Source organism: Accipiter gentilis, chromosome 31 (assembly GCF_929443795.1).
Source record: "Accipiter gentilis chromosome 31, bAccGen1.1, whole genome shotgun sequence".
In the NCBI taxonomy this organism is placed as follows: domain Eukaryota; kingdom Metazoa; phylum Chordata; class Aves; order Accipitriformes; family Accipitridae; genus Astur; species Astur gentilis.
Window position 1 is genome coordinate 15,393,375 of NC_064910.1, and position 20,561 is coordinate 15,413,935.

Here is a 20,561-nt window from a genome sequence, read left to right on the forward strand (position 1 = left end):
ACAGACAAAACACACTTCTGAATAGGTTTCTCTCTGCTTTTTGCCATTTTTGGCAAAGTGGCTATGCTTTGCTAGATTCTTAAGTGTGTCACTCTCTCGCTTCTTAACTGTCTCTTACTGACTCCAGTGGAAAACCAGTACATGCAAATCAATACTATTTCTCTCACAAGCAATAAAATAAAGCTTTTCTGTTTTCAAGGACTTTTGAATATAGGTTGGAAATGACGAGTTGGGTTTTTTGTGCCAACATTATCTTCTGTCTTCATCATGCCATCGACTGCTGCTTGGCTGAACTGAAAATTACATGGACAATTCAGCAAGTAAATAGATTCTTCAAACAAATCTTTAGCAAGTGTCTGGATTATGTGCATCAGATTACTAGGGATGGAATTTTTTTCCAAGGCAACATATATTCTTCCATTACTGTTACTGTTAAGTAAGACTTCCAAATATGCGGCATAACATTGCATTATAGCACTTCCTCTTTTAGCAGCATAGTTTCTATACCCACAGATCTTCCCACTTGGGACTTTCTTCAACAAGAAAAGAAAACACCGTAAAACACTGATCAGTCAATTCTTTTTGAAGTTGATGATGAAGAATTCAGGAAAATAATTCTTTGTCAGCTGCTACCGTTCAGCAGATAATCTTCACTTTTGAACAGAATTCAGTGGAAGCTTCTCGTACCACAGCACTTACTCTAGATAATGAGGTCAGTCATGAGATTTCTGTCTTGACTTCAGCAGCCTAAGCATGGTTTCAGTGTCTTGTATTTCTACTCCAGCAGTTGTTCAGTATGATTATTAGATATCCACCAATGTGCAATCCTGTCTGGTTTAGAGGGTACTTAACACTGCAGTTTCTATCCCTAAGATTTTAAAATCACTGCTACTACTGGGTTTTTTAATGGTTTTACTTCAAATACTGTATGTTCTGCACAGTTCTTTATGCAAGCCTCTTCTAGCAACAACAGATTCTCATAAACTAACATTATGTCTTTGAATATCACTCAGTTACTCTCCACCTACACTGGGACATAATGTGCTTTTGACTGATATAACAATATAACGTTGTAAGATACCCAGGCACTTAAAACAAGTATCTAAAAAACCCACAAATTTTCACTGAAAGAACAATGGAGTTACATGTTTTTGAACTCAAGTAGCAGATTTTTATTATCTGTTTGAGGAAGTCACATAGTTATAAAAACAATATGTATATTTTCTTTATAGTAACCAAATAGTATTATCTATGTGCTATATATAGTTCTACAAGAATTTAGCTGCTGAAACCTTTTCTGAATTGTTAAATTATTGAAGAGCTGAATATATACATGCATGTGATATCTGCTTCATATAAGGTTAGCAGAGAACCTAACAATTCTAAGTGATTCTAAAGATATAGGAAGCAGGAAGAAAGGATTCAATCTAATAACAAGAGTTATCTGAAGAATGTCATTTTCCAGCAGCTTTCATCTGCTACTCTGTAGAAACACTGAAGAGCTTGAGTTAGAGTGTGGGAGCTCACCGGCTACAGAGCACACTTGAGATAAAGGAAAATTCTGTGGGCATTTTTTATTGGTACGCGACACCCAAAGGCATCTGAAGTCAAGGAGAGCCAGCTCCCCAATTTACAGTGAAGAACAGACTTGTTTAACTTGTTCTTCTACAGAAAGAAGAAACGAAATAACATGATCAAAGGAGACGACAGTAGCAGCAAACCTATAAAGCTAGTCATAGATTAAATTCAGTAAAAGTGAGGTCCAAGCAATAACACACCAATAGCTTCTATTCACTTCAAGAACTGCTTGTCAGAAAACACCATTTAGCCATGACTGTTTAAGAACAGTGCTATTTTAACAGAAATGACATCCCTATCCAGTGTGTCACTTCATCTTGGAAATATTAATGTATCTTACTGAGATACTTTTACGTAATCTCATGGCTGCTACCTGTCTGTTGGAGTTACGGTTGTCTGTATGAGAGGAGAGAGAGATGGGTGAAGGATAATAAAAGAGGAGTCTGTTAGGGAGATCGAACTCTGAGCAGTTATGTTCATAGCAGATTTGCTCAATCTAATTGCAACTTATTTTATTTTGAGACTATTTATATGTGCAATTTCTGTAGGTTTTGTTTTTCTTAACATGAGAAGGAAAGACGTATTCTGAGAGCTGAATAGGTGAAATTGTTGGACAATTCAGAGAGCTGGAGAATTGCAGGAAAAATGGACACTGAATAAAGTAGCTGTGAAGCCTTGGGACAGGATCTTCAAGGGTTCTGCAGGCTTAGAGCTTGCCTGCTGTTTTAGAAGGGACCTGATATACTTGACTGTGGGGGAGCCCTGACAATTTTACTACTAACTTCACTGAGGAAGAGACATATAGTTATCTTTTTATATAAAGAGAGTTTACTATCCAGATGCTTTGCAGAACAAAGGTATTGTTAATTACTGAGAGATTAATTTGATCCTTGTAGTTAACCCTCTGACAAAATGAGATTTTATATCAGCTGAGAGAGTCTGGGAGAGAGCTCTCTCTTTTTAATATCGAGCCTTATACAGTTCATCAGCTTTACAGATTAGAAGTCTGACAGCCCTTTATGTCTCCTAGTATATTACACCGGCTGCTCCACAGCCACAGACACTGACAGATATGCTTTAGTTTTTATAATGCTTAGGAAATCGGTGGTTAAAGTCTGCACTGCTGTTCCTCCAGCACCACATGAAGTTCCAGATTCCTCGCCGAAGCATCACTGCAGTGCAACAGATGAGCATTGCACAGTAACAGACTTTGCTCTCCCAGACCTCAGTGGTTTGTGCAGTGTGAGCGTGACATTATATAGCTGCGTAGCTGATAAACTAGCATCAGCTCTTCAAAACACTAGCGATGTGATTCAGACATGATGTGATGTCACACATGCCCTGTCCCCAACCCCACGCATGATTTTGCAACGGGCCGTATGCTCTGTATATAGCCAAACCTGAAGAATTCTTTGTTTGGTGGGGAAAAAAAAAAAATCATGGTACAACTTCCTTATTTCTTTCCTTTCCCCATGTCTTACCTATATGAGCTGCTTGTACTGACTTGCATTAATTCAGAATCCCCAACCTTATATTGCTATCTGTAAGCCCTTGAACTGGCCTGGTGTTACAGTGCCCAACACCAAAAAAAGTTGGCTGAAAATTTCTTTTCAATGATGTCACTTGGCACAGGAGTACCATCAAAGATAGATGTGTGGTAAGACAGCCTGACCACAAAGTTCTCATGTACATGGCCTTACTGGAATTTCTTTTAGTTGACATTTTAATAGCTATATAATTTTTTTCTGCTCTTCTTCTATCAAGGTGTCATAGTGCCCTGAATCAAATTGTCAGGTGGGGCAAATGTTGCATGGTCTACAAAGGCACACAGTGCACTGATTAATCAAGCCCTTTGGCTTTTTCTGTTCTTCATTGTCCATCTTGCCAATTAAACACTTTTAAAGAGCCTGAAGGAATGCTTAGTGTAGAATTACATACCTTCCCAGAATGTAAATTGTAAATCTCAGTAAATGAGAGGCATATTTCTGCTCTAGGAAATGTTCCACGCATAAGTTCAAAGAAATTTAAGGGCGAGTGTTAGATTTTGTTTGTTTATTTTACTTCTGAGAAAACAGCAAAGAATTCAAGTATCAAACCAACCTTTCAAAATGTTATTGGGAAGGTGTATGAAGGAATGCTGTGGTGCCTTGCCTTGCCTTGTCTTTTCCCCAGGAAGACTGTGCCATTGCTGCTGTCACAGCCAGAGCCTTTAAAGCCTGCCCCGTCCTATTGTCTGTGCCAGCAAGTCACTCTCAGCCTTTAAAGCTCCTTCCCCTTTGCTGACTTCCAAGCAGCATTCAGAGGGTTCTCCTAGTCTAATGTGTATAATAACCATCACCCCTCCGACCCTGATTTAAGTGCAGACTAAGTGAACTGGAAGTCTCCAGGCTCCGTCATTGAATTGGATCCTAAAGGTAAAATCTCTTATAATGTGAAAAATGCTGTGGGATAGAAGCTGTAAAGAGCCTTAAGGTCACCCACTGTCCTTTAAATTCATGCTATAGACTAGAACTGCAGCCTGTGACTCTTTAGTCTGCTGAAACACTTCTTTCTTTAAACCTGTTTTTATCTCTAAAATTGAGTGTAATGTAGTTACAGCATGGCATGTACCAGTTCATCGCTGCCCTTCCCACATTTTCTAGTGCTTTCCATTCTGTTGAACTGATGAATTGGTTAATGAATATTAACCACTGTAGTGCACAGAAATCTGTGACAATCTGTTACTAGATTAACAAGTTTTCTGTGAACTTAACAAAATTCAACAAAATACCAAAAAGAGTTTTTCTCCCAGTATTTTTAAAAAATGAGGTGATACAAAAAATGTTTTTCACGATAGCATGCTGAGGAATTTAAATTACTGATGAATATGTATTTCTGATGTCTGTATACACTCAAGTGGGTAGGTAGTCTGAGATCATAGACCTCAGCTCTTTAGTACCCTACTTTTATTAAAAATGAAGTACAGATTTTTGACTCTAATTAATTATTCTCTGGTCCATTTCTGGAGAACTGTATGCTTCCCTGGCTGCGGGAGGACAGTGTGCTTCCATGGAAGTGCCTGTCTGTTCCTGACTTCCCTGTCTCTTCTGTGATATTTGAGGAAAAAATCAGCCATTTTTTGTTTATTCCTTTCTTGTTAAGTATTTTCAGATTCTCCAGTGTGCCTTCTGTTCAAGAGTGCTTCTTGAAGGAACCGATACCTGCTTAGTCTTAATCCAGGAAACAATTAGTATTTTTAAACAGTGAAAATACTGACTGAAGTTACACTAGAGCAGAAGGTTCAGTTTCTGTACACAGCAAATTAAGCTGATAGAGAATGATTAATCTATAAATGAAGACCTTTGGTTCCTATTTTACAAAGCAAAATGTCACCTAAAAATTGCACTACCGTTACCAGGTGTTTTTTTTTTTTTTGGAAAAAACATCTAGAGGCCTAAGAAAGGAATTTATTATCCATTATACCTTTTCATGTCATCACATTTACTAAAATGAGAAACTGTCTCCAGGTGTTTGCAATGAAAACATGTGGCAGAGGACAATGGGTTAATACAACAAAAAAAGGAAGAGGGAAAAAGGTAAAAATGAAATTATTTTGATTAGCAAAATGAGAAGCAGACATGGCCCAACAGTGTCTGCATACGGCCAAAGGGCAAAGGTACATTTTAATAAGTCTTGCAGAAGACAGTGCAATGGCTTAGTAAATATTTATGCAAATCTTCTTAGCACCGTTTATGTAAAAATGCAAAGTTCTTTTAAGTCTTCTATGATTTAGTTAATCAGAATTCTTCCAAGGGAATGAAATGATCGTAATTATTTCATAAATATGTATAGCATGAAAATCGTCATGTTTTGCTTATTTTTGTTTTGCTCAATTTTGCTTTACTCTTTCAGTATATTGCGGTTCCTGTACAGAGCAAGGTTGTACCAAAAGACTGATTTCCCTTGGTGTAAATTAGAGTTTCGTAAGACTAGGGGACTTTTAATTTGTCTTTTTATCACCAGCTGTTTTGTGTCTGTAAATTGCAGGTGAATCTGTCTGGAAAGTCGTCTTCTTCACTCCAAACTTCAGTCCTGAAGACTCCAATGGTTGCTACGATTCCCACGTTTGCTTCTGCCATGGAGGATTCATCACACAGCACGATCCCCCACTGCTCTTCGATCTCTCCAGAGACCCTGAAGAGAAATTCCCACTGACTCCAGAAACGGAGAGCCGTTTCTACGAAATCCTCAGGGTCATACACCTAGCGGTAGACAACCACACCAGATCCCTGCATCCTGTCCCTGACCAGCTGTCATGGGACAACCTTCTCTGGAAGCCGTGGCTCCAAGTGTGCTGCTCCTCTCTCTTGCAGTCTTGCTACTGTGACTATGACTCAGAAGGGAGACTGCTAGAGGTGCATTCAGGATAAACAAGCTGTAATTCTCTTTCAAAAACTGGACCAAGAGAGTGTGGGTAGCTGACTTGCACCACTGCTGTACTAGGCTTCAGAAGGATTCGTTATGTAGGAGGACCTGTCTTCAAATGCATCATTGCAGTAGAAGAGAATTTCAGTCAAGAAAATGTGCCAAGAGAAGGAGGGCAAGACACACCTCTTCTGTCCTTGTAATACAAGAATCAGTGTGAAGCACATGTTGCTGTCCTCATTTACAAATGGGTAGGCTGTAGGTATTTTCTAGATGAGATCATTTTCTAGATCTTCAGATTCAGCTTTTTTCTTGCACAGCAAGGAATTTACCTGTAGTTTCTGTCAATTACAGCTACTAAATGCACACTTTCCTGTCCTTTTTGCTAAGTGTTATCCACCATCAATAGGACATAGCACCGAGTAATTGAAAATAGATAACAGTGGAGAGGTCCACCTGTGACTATAATTCGGTAGCTCAAAGATAGGTAAAGAGCAGCCCTGCAACAGCATCTCTGTCAACAAGCAACACAGATATGAAATAATAAACGGATTGCCAACAAGCTAACATTGCATGTGCCATAAAAATGTAGAGAGCTATGTAATAGAAGACCTTGCATCCACATTAAAACAGTGCTCCCTGGCTAGTGTCCTGCTGAATGGCAACTGCCTTTGTTTCAAAAGGAAACCGCTTCAAGTGCACCAGTCATGTTCCTGAGTGTGTACCATAAGCCTCCATACATATATATATGCAAGCAAAATTTGTAACCCCCCCCGAAAACCCCCAAATCCTTCAATCCCTGATATAGACACGCCTCTACGGTCATAATTCAGTTGCTAAAATGAAAGATTTGGTCCATACTTGATATCTGAGTTCCAGATTCACATGATACTACAAATATATCTTTCACAGTCTACCATGCCTGTTCTTCCACTGATGACAGTAGCGTGCATCACAAATAAATAAAATTTGATCTTCCTTTAAATATCTTTGCCATCATTTAAGGTCTCTCATTTTCTGAGAAGAAAATTGGGCTTGAGCACTTAAAGCCAAATATAACTGTCTTTGAGTTCTTAACAAGGCCTTGGGAAATCTACAGTACTTCAGGGCTAATTTCTGTATCCATTTTTATCTGCATCTTATTCAGGCACATTTTCTTTCCATTCTACAAGCAGGCAAACTCTTTTCTTTGGCAGATTGTACCAGAGGAGAACATACCAGCAAAATACTAAAATGATTTTATGCCTGATAATGGAAGATGACTTGCTCCTTATCAGAAAACACTAGTTAATTCCAACATTATAAGGTATTAAAATCCATTGGGTGCTCAAGTGATCTGTGATGATAGTAAGCTTCAGTCAGCCAACATGAAGGTTGTGACCTGGTTCTTGGGAACTATTGAAGCCTGTCCTGTAAAAAGACATTGTGATACATGGTATATTTCTCTGTCTGTAAAACCTAGGCTTTATTTGATTTTTCTGCTGCAGTTTCATTCAAAATTTCATTTTCCACAATATCCAGATGCCTGTCCTGGGAAATGTAGTACTCTTTCCTTGAGGTGCTATTTTTGATGTTTTACCTTGTGTTCATGGTTGTGTATCTTAAGCATGTGCTCTGCGAGCTCTCTGTAGGTAGCAAAGTCCTGTGTGTGCTGATAAAGTTGGTCTGTTCAGGTATTTCTCTGATAACCACTCAGGACTGTTTATGTTGTACCTGGAAAGCTGTCAGATGGTCATTCATGTGGCATAATTCTCTCTTTTCTTTATTTAATCACTGAATGTACTACATAAACTTAGGAAGAATGATCCCTCAGTTTGAACACAAGCACTCTTCTGCAGTGATAGCGGCTGCCTCTCGACATCACAGCAGGATCCATACATCCCAAATTTTTGGTCCTCACCATGTGGCCCAGGAACCCCTTGGAGCTGCGGCCAGGCTGCTGGCTGCTTCGGCGCTGAGCATCACGGCATGGGGGGATGCTCTCTTCAGCTCCCATAGCTCTGCTGCAGCTTACACAAACCTTTTCAAGCAGATATTCCTGCTGAAGCATATGGGAGAAAATACGTTGTGCGTTAGATATACAGCAGTAACGCAGACAAGGTGTTTGGTGTCATTGGATGTGTTTTGTTCCCATGGTTGCTGGGCTGTGACCTTAACAGGGATCTCAATTTATATGCTCAAGGACATCCACACATACTTCTTTTCATCAGGAAGATGCTATGTTGCTACCATTTCTTTTCTTTCTGCAGGTGCAAGAATTGTTTGTTCTGTTAGGCGCAACAGCTGTTCTGTGCTGCCTGACAGAGGTATCAAAAATGGTAATTTTTCTACTGCTCTGACTTCTTCTTGCCTGAATATGGCCTATCATACCCTCCTTGGCTTTTGGTGCCATCTCTCTAATCTCCTTTCTTAAAACATCCACACCCCTCAAATACTTTTCCACCTATTTCTTTGCCACTCTCTCCTACCGTTTGCTTGTCATATTGATCGCGATGGCTATTTTGCCCTCATCAATCATAAAATGAAAAGTTGTCTTTGTGGAAAGATTTTCTTCTAGGGCTCCTTGACTCTGCTAACCTCCTACTTATTCAAGGTCTAGCAAGGATTAACTTTGCATTACAAAATCTAAGAAAGTAAAACACACCCAAGGCACCCTGAATAATAAAAGTTATTTCTTGTTTGTAGCAAAAGCTTCATATTTTCCAAAAATATAGTTTATGACATCATTTAATATTTTGACTTAAGCAGTAAAATCTGAAATCCATTTTTACAATTGTTCCTTCAAGAAAGATTCTATTAAGAATAGGGCAGTATTTTTCATACTCTATGTTAATGCCATTTCATTTAATGCCTAAAATAAACCTTCCCTGTATTGCAAATGTATTACACCTTTCAGTACTGTACCTTCTGTTCTGGAGATGGCATGTCAGATCATGGTAATTAAAGTAGTCTTGTTTATCTGCAAAATAAAATGAGAAGCACAATATAGCATTTTTGTAATAGCACTGCCTGATCTAACAAGGAAAAGTTTTGTTTTTCACAACAGGTTATTAATGGGATGTACGTGATTCACAATTTATTAACACGGAATGCTCAAGGAGAATGTGCTGCTCTGGTACTTTGAGTCTGACTTTCAATCTATCATTTACCAAGCATCAGTATTGTAACTTGATGCCTGGTTGTAGAATATGTCAGTTTAAACTGGGAGTTAAGCTTCAGAGGGAAGCGTATTCCTCTGCAGTATTATTTAACAGTATCACATCCTAGTTTGTCACAGAGTCCCTGTATGGCCCAGAGCAAGTCATTTAACTCTGTTTCTCATTCCTCTGTGCGCAAAGAAGGATAAAAGTACTTCTCTCACTGCTGGGAATACTGAAAGAACAAAAAATGCTGAAAGTGGTAAGCTGGTAATGGTGCACTTTTTAGTCAATAAGGCACTTTCTCTACAGAAGGTACAGTTTAAGAGCTGGAAAACTAGGATGTAGGAGATCCACCTGTACTAGGAGGTATAACATACCCTTAACTTTTGCAGATCGGTTCTGTGCTTACTGTTTAGCACACGTGGGATTGGGGCCTGGAGAAGAGAGAACAGATGGCTAAAAAGATGTACACTGGGGATTCAGAGAGAGGTATTAGTCACATTTTTCTAATTATATTTATTCTTTCTTTTAGCGGACATAGGAGACTACATGGAATTATTTAAATAATATTTCCCCCTCGGGGACTGGATGTCACAGGTTCCTGGCTCTTAAAAATAGAGATACCCTGACTTGCCTCAAATTACTGTGTCAGAAAAAGAAGGGAAAAAAAAGGCTAAAGGAAAATACGAGCCTTTAGAGAGAGGTGTCAGCTCAGTGAAATCGAACTGAAAGTTTGCAGAGAACTAAGTGAATATGGTCCGTATCCTTCACAGCTCAGTGAGAATCATCACTTGCCAGCAATAGTTTATTTCACATTGCAATAATGTGAGATCTGGGTGTCCAGATTTGTGGACAATATAGAAAATTACACATAAGATGTCACCTGATATAGGAACAAATGGAAAAAGAAAAAGAGGGCAAACATAGCTACAAAAATCTTACGTTCTAATAGACTATCTAATAGATATATTAAAACGTAGGGGGTTTTGACTTACATTAGGACATGATAGTTCTGTGAGTAAGGCAGAACTTGCATCTACTCTGTCATTTCTCTTTCCTCTGGCATTGCCTGAGCAGCATCTGAAATACGCTCTGAGGAGCTCACTTTCAAGAGGAGTCCACCCTGCCCGAGTACACTACAAGCAGAGCGGCCAGCCGTGTGGGCAGGAGCAAAGGCTGGCGTAGGAAACCTCTGCACTGGGACCCACCAGGGAGCAAAAGGTTTCTGGGGGTTAACTTCAACCTGAAGACTGAGGCCCGTGGATTGCTGGTTCCTCTGGGTCTGTCAGGGACTGCAGGTGACCAGGAGGAGTGAGGTCGCCTTTGCGGCCAGTTGGACTGTGGTGTATTCTGGAGCAGTGTCCTTGCAGACGACACCAGGTTGGGAGGGAGGGTTGATCTGCTGGAGGGCAGGAAGGCTCTACAGAGGGATCTGGACAGGCTGGATCCATGGGCTGAGGCCAATTGTATGAGGTTCAACAAGGCCAAGTGCCGGGTCCTGCACTTGGGTCACAACAACCCCACGCAGCGCTACAGGCTGGGGGAAGGGGGGCTGGAAAGCTGCCCGGCAGAGAAAGACCTGGGGGGTGCTGGTCGACAGTTACCTGAGTATGAGCCAGCAGTGTGCCCAGGTGGCCAAGAAGGCCAACGGCATCCTGGCCTCTATCAGAAATGTCGTGGCCAGCAGGAGCAGGGAGGTGATCGTCCCCCTGTACTGGGCACTGGTGAGGCCGCACCTCGAGTCCCGTGTTCAGTTTTGGGCCCCTCACTGCAGGAAAGACATGGAGGTGCTGGAGCGTGTCCAGAGAAGGGCAACCCAGCTGGTGAGGGGCCTGGAGCACAAGTCCTATGAGGAGCGGCTGAGGGAGCTGGGGTGGTTTAGTCTGGAGAAATGGAGTCTGAGGGGAGACCTGATCGCTCTCTACAACTGCCTGAAAGGAGGGTGTAGTGAGGTGGGTGTCAATCTCATTCTCCCAAGTAGCAAGTGATAGGAAGAGAAGAAATGGCCTCAAGTTCTACCAGGGGAGGTTTAGATTGGATATTAGGAAAAATTTCTTTATTGAAAAGGTTGTCAGGCATTGGAACAGGCTGCCCAGGGAAGTGGTGGTGTCACCATCCCTGGAGGTGTTCAAAAAACGTGGCACTTCAGGGCGTGGTTTAGTGGGCATGATGGTGTTGGGTTGATGGTTGGACTTGATGATCTTAGACATCTTTTCCAAACTTAATGATTCTATTCTATTCTATGTCCCTGCTCATTGCAGGTGGGTTGGATTAGATGATCTTTGGAGGTCCTTTCCAACACAAACTATTCTATGATTCAGTGTCAGACTGTCAGGTGGAAATTTGCTGGGGCCTACAGGATGCAGGACCCCTTGCCTCTGAGTGAACACACCAAGCAGGCTGCTCCTGAATCATCATTCGGGAGGTGACTGATCTTGATGTGAAGCTTTGGGTCTAAAACAGCAACAGTCATGCATTTTGTTCCCTGGAAGACCAGAAAACCTGAGCCAGGCTCTAGGGACTCCCAATTTTACAGGCTACTAAAACTGAAAATAATTCAGGGAGTCCTGGAAACACCCTGATACATCATATGGCTTTTCCAAAACATTTTTATGTTCTTGGTAGCTTTTATTTACATCAAGACCAATAAGAATCTGCCTAAAACTTCACCTGTGCAGCAAACAAAGGATGTTGCAAATCGTTCTTAAGACTACCCACGACAGCTTTAACTTGCTAGTTCAGTACTGAGTGCAGTGAGCCTGTGCCAACAAAAGGTTCAGCAACTGCAGCTTTCTTATGCACATGGAAAGATGCTCAATTCCAGACTCCCACTGAAGCTTGCACTACGCTGGCTAGTAAGATAAAAACTGGCTTGATTATCCTCACATCTCTAATGTGACAGTACATCAAAGTTATTGCAGACCTTGCAGGATGTGGATTATAGGCTTTGCAATGCTTATACGGCATCTCCTGAATACTTAAAAAACATTCCTTCAATGTAAATCATGCTAGATTCCCTATGTAGATTAATGTTAGTCTTATCCATAAAAGAATGGTGCCACAGGTATTTTCCTTGAAAAAAAAACCACCCTGTATTTGAAGAGAACAGATTCAGCATATATGGTCAGCTCAGTTGTTACAAAAAAAAACTTCCACAGTTATTTGTTCTACAGTTATCAAATAATAAAGCCTTTTTATGCAGATAATATTTTATTTTACCTGATTTATGTGAAAAATACTGTGAAGTAGTTGAAATTCTAAGGCAGAGCTCTTCATTGTGATACTTATTTTAAGAGAATTTGATACCAAGTTGCTTTGGGTAGCAATATTTATTACAAAAAATTAGACACAATGCAGCTCAAAAGTCTTGTGGACTGAAGTTTGGCTGCAAGAGAATAACTTTGGTTTAATATGGTCTTAATTTCTCATGAATGAAAAGCCAAGCTATGAAGAAAAAGATGCCCAACTTTAAAAAATGATTTGCCTGTGCTGATAGTGATAAAAAGAATACTAGGATTTGTACCGTGTGTGAGAACTTCTTTCATTTTTTCCTTATTTTTATCTGTTATGTTATTTCTCCTCCTGCCAAACAGACAAAATATTCAGGTTTAGGAAAATGTGCTGATTGCTTTGTAATTGTCAACCTTACACTGTTCTATGTAATGCATTGGGAAGTAACTGATTAATGCCACTGTCTGGATAATTGTTTAAGCTCCAGGGAGATTGTTCGAGTAGGAATTTTAGATCCTAACACCTCCCTGTCTGATACACATGAAAAGCACAGTCATCCAGTGACATGTCATCACTCACCAAGCTTTTAAAAAGCATCTATTCTGCGAAAGGAGCTGCTTCATGCTGCATCCTTCTCCCCTATGATACTTAGTAAAAATAAAGGGAAATCCTCTCTGCTACTAAGATTTATGCTACCGACTGACAACCCTCTATGATTATCTTGCAACAAAATTCAGTCACGAGAGGCCATCCCTAGCAGCTAGGTGGCATTCTGCCCTTTCTGGAAATTAATGACAATGATAAAAGTCTTTTGCTAGAGCTCAGGCAGCTGCATTAATGCATACTAAATGAATGCTGCAGACACTTAGTTGTGCCCATCAGTTTTTAAGCACTCAATACCAGACTATGTAAAGGGAATGCCATCTTCACACTTTAAACCTGTGCTCGGTTTCAGGTATCTCCCGTGTTTCTCCGTTTTGCTCGCCAGATTCATGTTGGGGAATGCAGGTTCACTTTAAAAAGTTAGCTTAGCGGATTTTCCTAAGTCTGTTTTATGAAAATGTAAACCCTTTCTTTGCAAGAAAGGTTGTTACACCATACGATGAATCAAGGTGATTGTCCGTTGAGATCCAGACCTCGGCCTTCACAGATTAAAGCCAGGGTCTGGATCTTAATGGATGATCACCTTGGTCTAACGGTGCAACAACCTCTTCTCATGCAAAGAAACGGTTTGCGTCCATAAAACTGTCCTATGTAAACCCATAGAAAGGCAGCAATGTTGTAGGAGCCTCTTGAGGAACTGGAACTGATTAAGCCAAAGTTCCTCTTATGTCCTGAAAGCAATGCAAACTGGAGCAGAATTTTTGCTATTCATTGAAATGTTGCTACCAGGAAATCTCTGCTGATCAGAGACTCGTAAGGTACCAACCCTTTAACGTAAGCTGTGGCTTAAACTTTTATCCAGTGGATTCTCAGGGTACTGAACCTTCAGCTTTCCTGAAAGGAACCTGTATAGTCACACTAGACTGACAAAGCCAAAGGAATAATACATAGTCAGGTAGAATAAAGAAGCCTTTTAGGGGACACAGAGTATGTTTACAGACTGGGGCCTTGGGCATGCTTTCCATCTTCTGACACTGGCTACGAGCCCCAGCCACCATCTCATTCCATACTGGCTGGCCTTGCTCTGCTAGGGGAGAAGGTACAGAATCTGTGGGCCAAATGGAGATGGGCAATGCCACATGGTGCCTAATTTTTTTTAATTTTTTTTTTTTTAAAGAAGACTGTGAAGTTCATCAGAGGATGCATCTACAAGTCAGTTTAGAGGTGGCAAGGATGTTAGGAGGTTGAGAGATTAAATCAAGATCTGGGAAAGTGTACAGGCTGGGAATGAAAAAAAATCACTCTTCACCTTCTAGTTGAAACTGTGCCACTGAGTAGTAAACAGATCCAGGGAATCAAGAAGAGGGTAATATTCCCTAGCGGTAAGGGCACTCACCTGGGTCGTGATGACAGCTCTGCTATGAAATTTCAAGACTGATTAAGTATTTTTAATCACATGAGGTACACAGATCGCCTCTGGAGCAGAGAGGGACATATCTTACGGCTACAAAGTCACTTTCTGTCGCCGTTACTCGCTCCCTGACCCGGTGAGTGCAGGAGTCTTCCTTGCAGAGCGGCAAAGCTTGTAAAGGAATTGCAGAAAGCGCATTGTGCTGCTCCTTGCCCACCTTCTTCTCACACACAGCCAGCTGCTTGGGGATGGTTTGTTTTAACTGCATATCCCATCTAGAAAAACGTCGAGGAGGGAAGGCTTGAAAGAATTATGTCTTCTTTGATCCCAGGGTTTGAAAGAAAACTGCGCTTGTGTAGGAAGAACCTCATTCTTGCATTGCCAGGAATGCTCTGAAAGTAGGATCAGAGACCTTAGATGTCATAGGGAGGATGTATTCCCTGGCTCCAGAAGGATTTAGAAATCACTGTAGGTAGAAGTGTAGTTGTAGGTCTGAGATTTATCTTCTTTATTTAAGTTCGTACACCTACAGTGAAGATATCTAGAGCTGAGCTCACCTCCATTTCTACCTAGGAAAGAGGAAAACAAAATGTGTCTAGCCTAGCTTATATGGCGATGTGAAGATTATATCAGTGATGCCTAAGAATATTCTTTTTTTGCTTTTTCATAGATTAAAAAAAAGGCATAGGATAACCAGTATAAACAGCATAAATCTCAAGACATCTGTGTTTAGGGAGTTGAATCCCACTTCTGTCTCCTGGAATCTTTAACATCTTTTTTAAAACGTGAGGCATGTATGAAATGTAAATGCTTTCAACAGTACCCAAATCGAGATTTTCACAATCAGAATTTTGCAACTAAATGCTTAAGTTTCACTTAAAGCACTTTTTTAAAGGCTAAGCTTCTTTATTTGCTTGTTTATTTGTTTGCTTGGGGTTTTGGCTCTGACCTTCAGTTCTTTTTGTCTCTACCATGCTCTGCAAATCAGTGAAGAAATATCCTATTGAAAGTATTTAAAAGAAGTGTCATCATTATACAGGTCAAGCAATTTGTTTTTAAGGTCATATTAATCATTTTGTATGACAACATTTTAATTATTTTACTAGGGTGAGATATTTCAATTAGAATAGAGTTTTGTGAACAGTAAATTAAGATCTTTTCCAATTTACATTTTCTGTTAACCTCAATTATGATTGTGTTGAAAGAACTTGACTCAAAGAATACTGCTCAACTTCTGGGAAAAAAAATCATGACATTTAATATACAACTGTCAATCTCTATTCTAATGAATGTTTACCTGCCATGTAAGAAAGTTTACATTATTATATGCATATTGTACATTTTCCATCTTCTTGTATCTTCAGAAATACTTCTTAGCCAAGCAAACAAATAAACTGCTCTGAATTATGCATGAAAAATTATTTTAGGGCTCCATCTGCTAAGCATTGTTCAGAGTTTGTTTCTTAAGTTAAAAATGTTTGGCCTGCACTGTATTGGGTATAAAGGTAGTTGCAGCACCTTAATGGATTTTGTTTCTTAATATTCTGTATTATCACATCACTAAATACATATCTAGTAAGAATACGAGCAGCAAGATCCTAGTTGGGCAAGGCATTTGAACACAGACATTTGAACACAGCTGTCTCCATCATCCCACTATGTTCGGGAACTTTGCTGAGTGAGACCCTTCACCAACAGAAGATACACAGACTGAATCATGTATAATATTTTTCTCTTACTGTCAGTGTCTTTAATTTACTCTAAAACAAAAATCTTGTGTATGTTTTAAATGCCAGGTGTTTCCAACATTTCCCATTCCATAATTTCAGGCTGTGTCCATCAGATATTTGTAAGTTTGTCTCCAGCCTTGTTCTTTGTTGAAAATGCAATGCAAGCTAATATTTTTTTCTGAGTTCAACAACCAATTACTTCTGTTACTAGGATACTGTTTACCATAAAGATCATGATGGAGAATGTACTGGCTAAAAAAGATAATAAAAAACTAACAGAACAATGAAAAGCTTTCAGAGGGGATAAAGCCAAAGGCACTGAGGGTTAACTACTATCCAGGTATAAAATGTACCTTTTTACATGGGTCACAAGAAGCACCACTGAATCTGTTAGATTCTACTGTTAAAAACAGAGGACAAAAAATATTTAAATGAGAGATGAAAGAAGCATTTTTCATATGGAGTTAGAAGCAAGCTAAAACCCAGCATTAACTACCATCACATTGGCTTATGGCTCCATAGAAATAAAATGCTGTCGGCAAGACAGGAAATAATATAATAATAATATGATCTTATACTTGGATGGGAAAAGATCTGTTTAATTTAGACACCTATGAAGAGCACTATTATTGGGTGCACAGTGGAGGAAGTCCCTCTAAATACCTACTTCTCATACATATATTTAGTGCAGAAATGTTGATGCCTTTGAAGGTTTCTAGAGGAAGGTCACATTTGTGTTAATTGGAAGCAACAAAATTAAACACATAGGTTCCCCCTCCATATGTGCTGAAACAGAAGTTCCCAAGGCTAATTTTAGAGGAAGGAGCAATCCAGAAGTAGTGATTTTGAAGTTGTTGGAGATCTGGGACAGAGGATATCCTCCAGCATCATCAACAGCATTTGTGGGAAGACTTTTCTTATTCCCTGAATAAAGTGAAATAAACATTCAAGTGTGATTTTACCAGACTATTTTGGTCAATGTTATAATAGGCCAAATAATTAGACAGACAAAATAGGTGTAACATAAAACATGTTAATTTAAGAAACACGATGGCTGGCTGTAGGGATGAAGAAATTATTCTTTACTTCACCTCTATTCAAAATACTTGATGTTTGGACAAGTCTCTTATTTTCATTGTCTTCTATTTTTCTGGATGAAAGACATTAACAGGAACCGACTCAGGTTTGTTGGACTAAATGCTCCGATCCTGGACTGAAAATGTAATACACACATGTGCTTCTAGTTTTGTTTAAAACGCATCTACGCTTAGGGACATGTAAGTTTGTTTTGGTATGAATCACTAAGTCAGTAATTCTGCATTCTCTTTTCCCCACTTTAACTCTGCTCTTTACCTGCTTCCATTATGATGTAACATCATGATCCTAAGTACTGTCAAATAACATGTCAAATATAATGCCAAATATAAAGCCAAATAAAATACTAATAATTACTACTACTACTACTACCACTACTAAATAAATTTCTAAAGCCTCTTAAGATGTAGCTTCCAAAAGCAATAGTGAATAGCAACGCTTAGCAGCATAAATGAACCCTTGTTCAGTTCTGCACTGACAAGGTTAAACTGCAAACCAGCGGCTGGGTAAGCTCAGTAAAACAGCTCGTTCTATCTACATCAGCTACCCGGAATTCGGAAGTACGGCCCTATCCAAAACTGAAGTAATTTGAAGTTAGCAAATATCTGACTCAGACCTATAGCACACACTTTTGTTTTCTTTTTGCATGAATACTGTGAGCACACATTTCCCCACACATTTTTATGAATTATTGGCACTGTCTTTACCATAGAGAACAGACAATGTAGCAAGATACAATACACCCAAGAAACCATATATCCAAAGGATGATGCAGATTTCCTCTGATGGAAAGGACAGATAACTGTCTAAAGGGGCTGTGATCCAGATTGGTTTTTTCTGTTTCTAGCAATTCCTAATTCAAAAAAGAACACAATACGGAAATTAGCAAGGAATCCTCCAGAAAACAAGAAGAGAAGGAGATATTTCTAAAGATTTTAGTGTGTGAATCTTTCTGGAACATAAAATAGTGAAAAAGAAAGAGTTCAGAGTTGAAGCAGCTCTCTCCATTCTTATGCATTATTAACTGTCTTAACCAAAGTAACATGGGCATGTCAACATTCATTAGAAAATTCAAAGCATATTAATCTACTTAAGGACTGTCATATTATGAAGCCTACCCAATGTAACTGATTGTTTAGGAGACATAATTTGCAATTTTTAGTGGACTGTCTACAAGTTCCACTAATCACCTTACATGAAAATCATGCCTAGTGATCACAGATGAGTATGGTTCCTTTATCCATGTTTTAATATTCGTTCACATTTGGTTTTGTGTAATTGAAATTAATTGGAATAAATGTGTGTCAAATAGTTAAGAAGTCACTAACCTGATTTCAGCAGAAAGATTAATTTCAGTTTCACAGAAATGTCTATGTTTTTCTTCTATTTTTGTCCTGTGATCTCATTTTACAGTATATGACAACCATCATCTGCTCATAAATCCTGATTGTGAAAGCCTAGAATACAGCAAATAGAGGATTTATTCAAATTTTGTGTTAAAATGAGAAAAGGAAAAGTGATTACCACAATACTTATCAAGATGTAAATGCTGCATAGCTGACCAACTCATAGACACATACCATTGCTCAGACTGAGTACATTATGTGGCATGAAGATGCTGTCACTTGAAAGGTGGTCACGATGCTTACAGAAAGCACTTTCTCAGTTCACCACACCCCATGACCCGTAGGATTTCTGAGTATCTCTCTTTCTGTTCGACTGCTAATTTGCACAAAAGAAAGCACTTTGGCTAAGTGTCCCAAAACCACAACAATTCGTTTTTATTGAGGGCCATAATGCAATATCTAATTCCAGCTCTTTCTGCGATGAATAGTACCAGTAGTGAAGCATGCGCGGGCCACTGCAAAGGACGGCACTGTACAGGGATGATGGTTCTGCTTCGCAATTTCCCTCCTCCTGCAGCACAGTCAGCAGCACTCTAATAGTTAGCGCAGCAGCTGGCAGCAGCATCCAGTCCCGGCATGGTGATCACAGCGGTGTTTTCAATGCATTCGGTCAGTTCTGCAAACCTGGTTGTTCAAATTCAGCAATTATTTGATTTTGAAGTTGGGGTTGTTTTTTATTTTTTTCTCTTCTCCTTCCCAACCCCCCCCCCCCGAATCCTAAAGTTCTGCTAAGGGTAACACTAATCCAGAAGCAGTTTTCAAGTTCATATCTTCCATGTTTAGATTCTTACCCAGCCATGAACAATGAAGATGATTGATGTATCTTGAAGAGCTTTTTTGTCATTGTCACTTTGATTGGCCAGAAATGATTCCTAAGTGCAGTACATGAAAGGACTCTCAGCTTTCAAAGGGAAGTGTAGGAGGGGGTGAGAATGGTGTGACAGAAAAGTTTTTGCAGGTAAAAAATATCCATCGAGGTTTTGTCCTCTTTATGCCATTGTGATTTTGCTCATTTTCATCATCAACGAGAAGCAGTGTTTTCTAAAGAAGAGATTAATCACTTTAAGAAGTGATTAACAGGAGATATTCAGAGTGGAAATTCAGGGAAGTGGGGGAACGAGGTTCAGGAGTAAGGTTTAATCACTGCTTCAAAAGATAACACCCATGCAATTAAGTGAATCTGCTGCTAAGCTCCCTTAACTGGTGGACACCTGTAATAAAACACCCTTAAATAATTTTAATTTCGTATAAACCTTCTCTTCTCCTCTTCTCTTCTTTTCTTCTTCTCTTCTCTTCTCTTCTCTTCTCTTCTCTTCTCTTCTCTTCTCTTCTCTTCTCTTCTCTTCTCTTCTCTTCTCTTCTCTTCTCTTCTCTTCTTTTCTTTTCTTCTTCTCTTCTCTTCTCTTCTCTTCTCTTCTCTTCTCTTCTCTTCTCTTCTCTTCTCTTCTCTTCTCTTCTCTTCTCTTCCTTCTCTTTTTTTTTCAAGTGTGCTTCTATCAGGTGAAGTACTGTTAAACTCACAGCTGTGTAGTGATATTGATTGATTTTAAATCTTTCACTACACTGACATTCCTCTACAAATATGTCCCAGACCTAAGAAAGGGAAAGTAAGAAAGCTAAGGTGGAGTCAGCAAAGGACATATGTGCAGAGGAGGGGTTTGGATAGCCATCGCTAGAGAAGTAGCACACAAAACGCGTGAGGAGAAGACCTACCAGCGAAAGTGTTGAATGTGAGGGGAAGAAAGACTTGAAGATATGATCAAAGCACCAGAACAAAATAGCAAATACACCAGTGAAACAAAGCCGAAGTATCCACAAAGATACTCTTTTCACCAAACGAGAAAGCAGAGTAGTATCTCAGCCCTAAAAATTAAAGTGAACATTTCCATCAGTCCTTTGAATGCCACTTCTTATAAATAGACTTGGACTACATGGTTTCCCTGGCTACATAGGCTTCTTATCA

The 20,561-nt window shown here is 39.5% G+C and overlaps 1 protein-coding gene across 7 annotated transcripts in view; it reads left to right on the forward strand.

The window, feature by feature from the left end:
- Positions 1–20,561, forward strand: part of STS (steroid sulfatase) — a 300,091-nt gene that overhangs the window by 106,411 nt on the left and 173,119 nt on the right. For 6 of the 7 annotated variants that reach the window (XM_049834687.1, XM_049834686.1, XM_049834688.1 and 3 more), the window contains one exon: positions 5,605–8,949. In XM_049834687.1, coding sequence (XP_049690644.1) covers positions 5,605–5,987 — 383 coding nt within the window. In that variant the 3' untranslated portion in view covers positions 5,988–8,949. Of the gene's footprint in view, positions 1–5,604; positions 8,950–20,561 lie in introns of those variants that run through there. The other variant, XR_007510235.1, reaches the window with a different exon arrangement.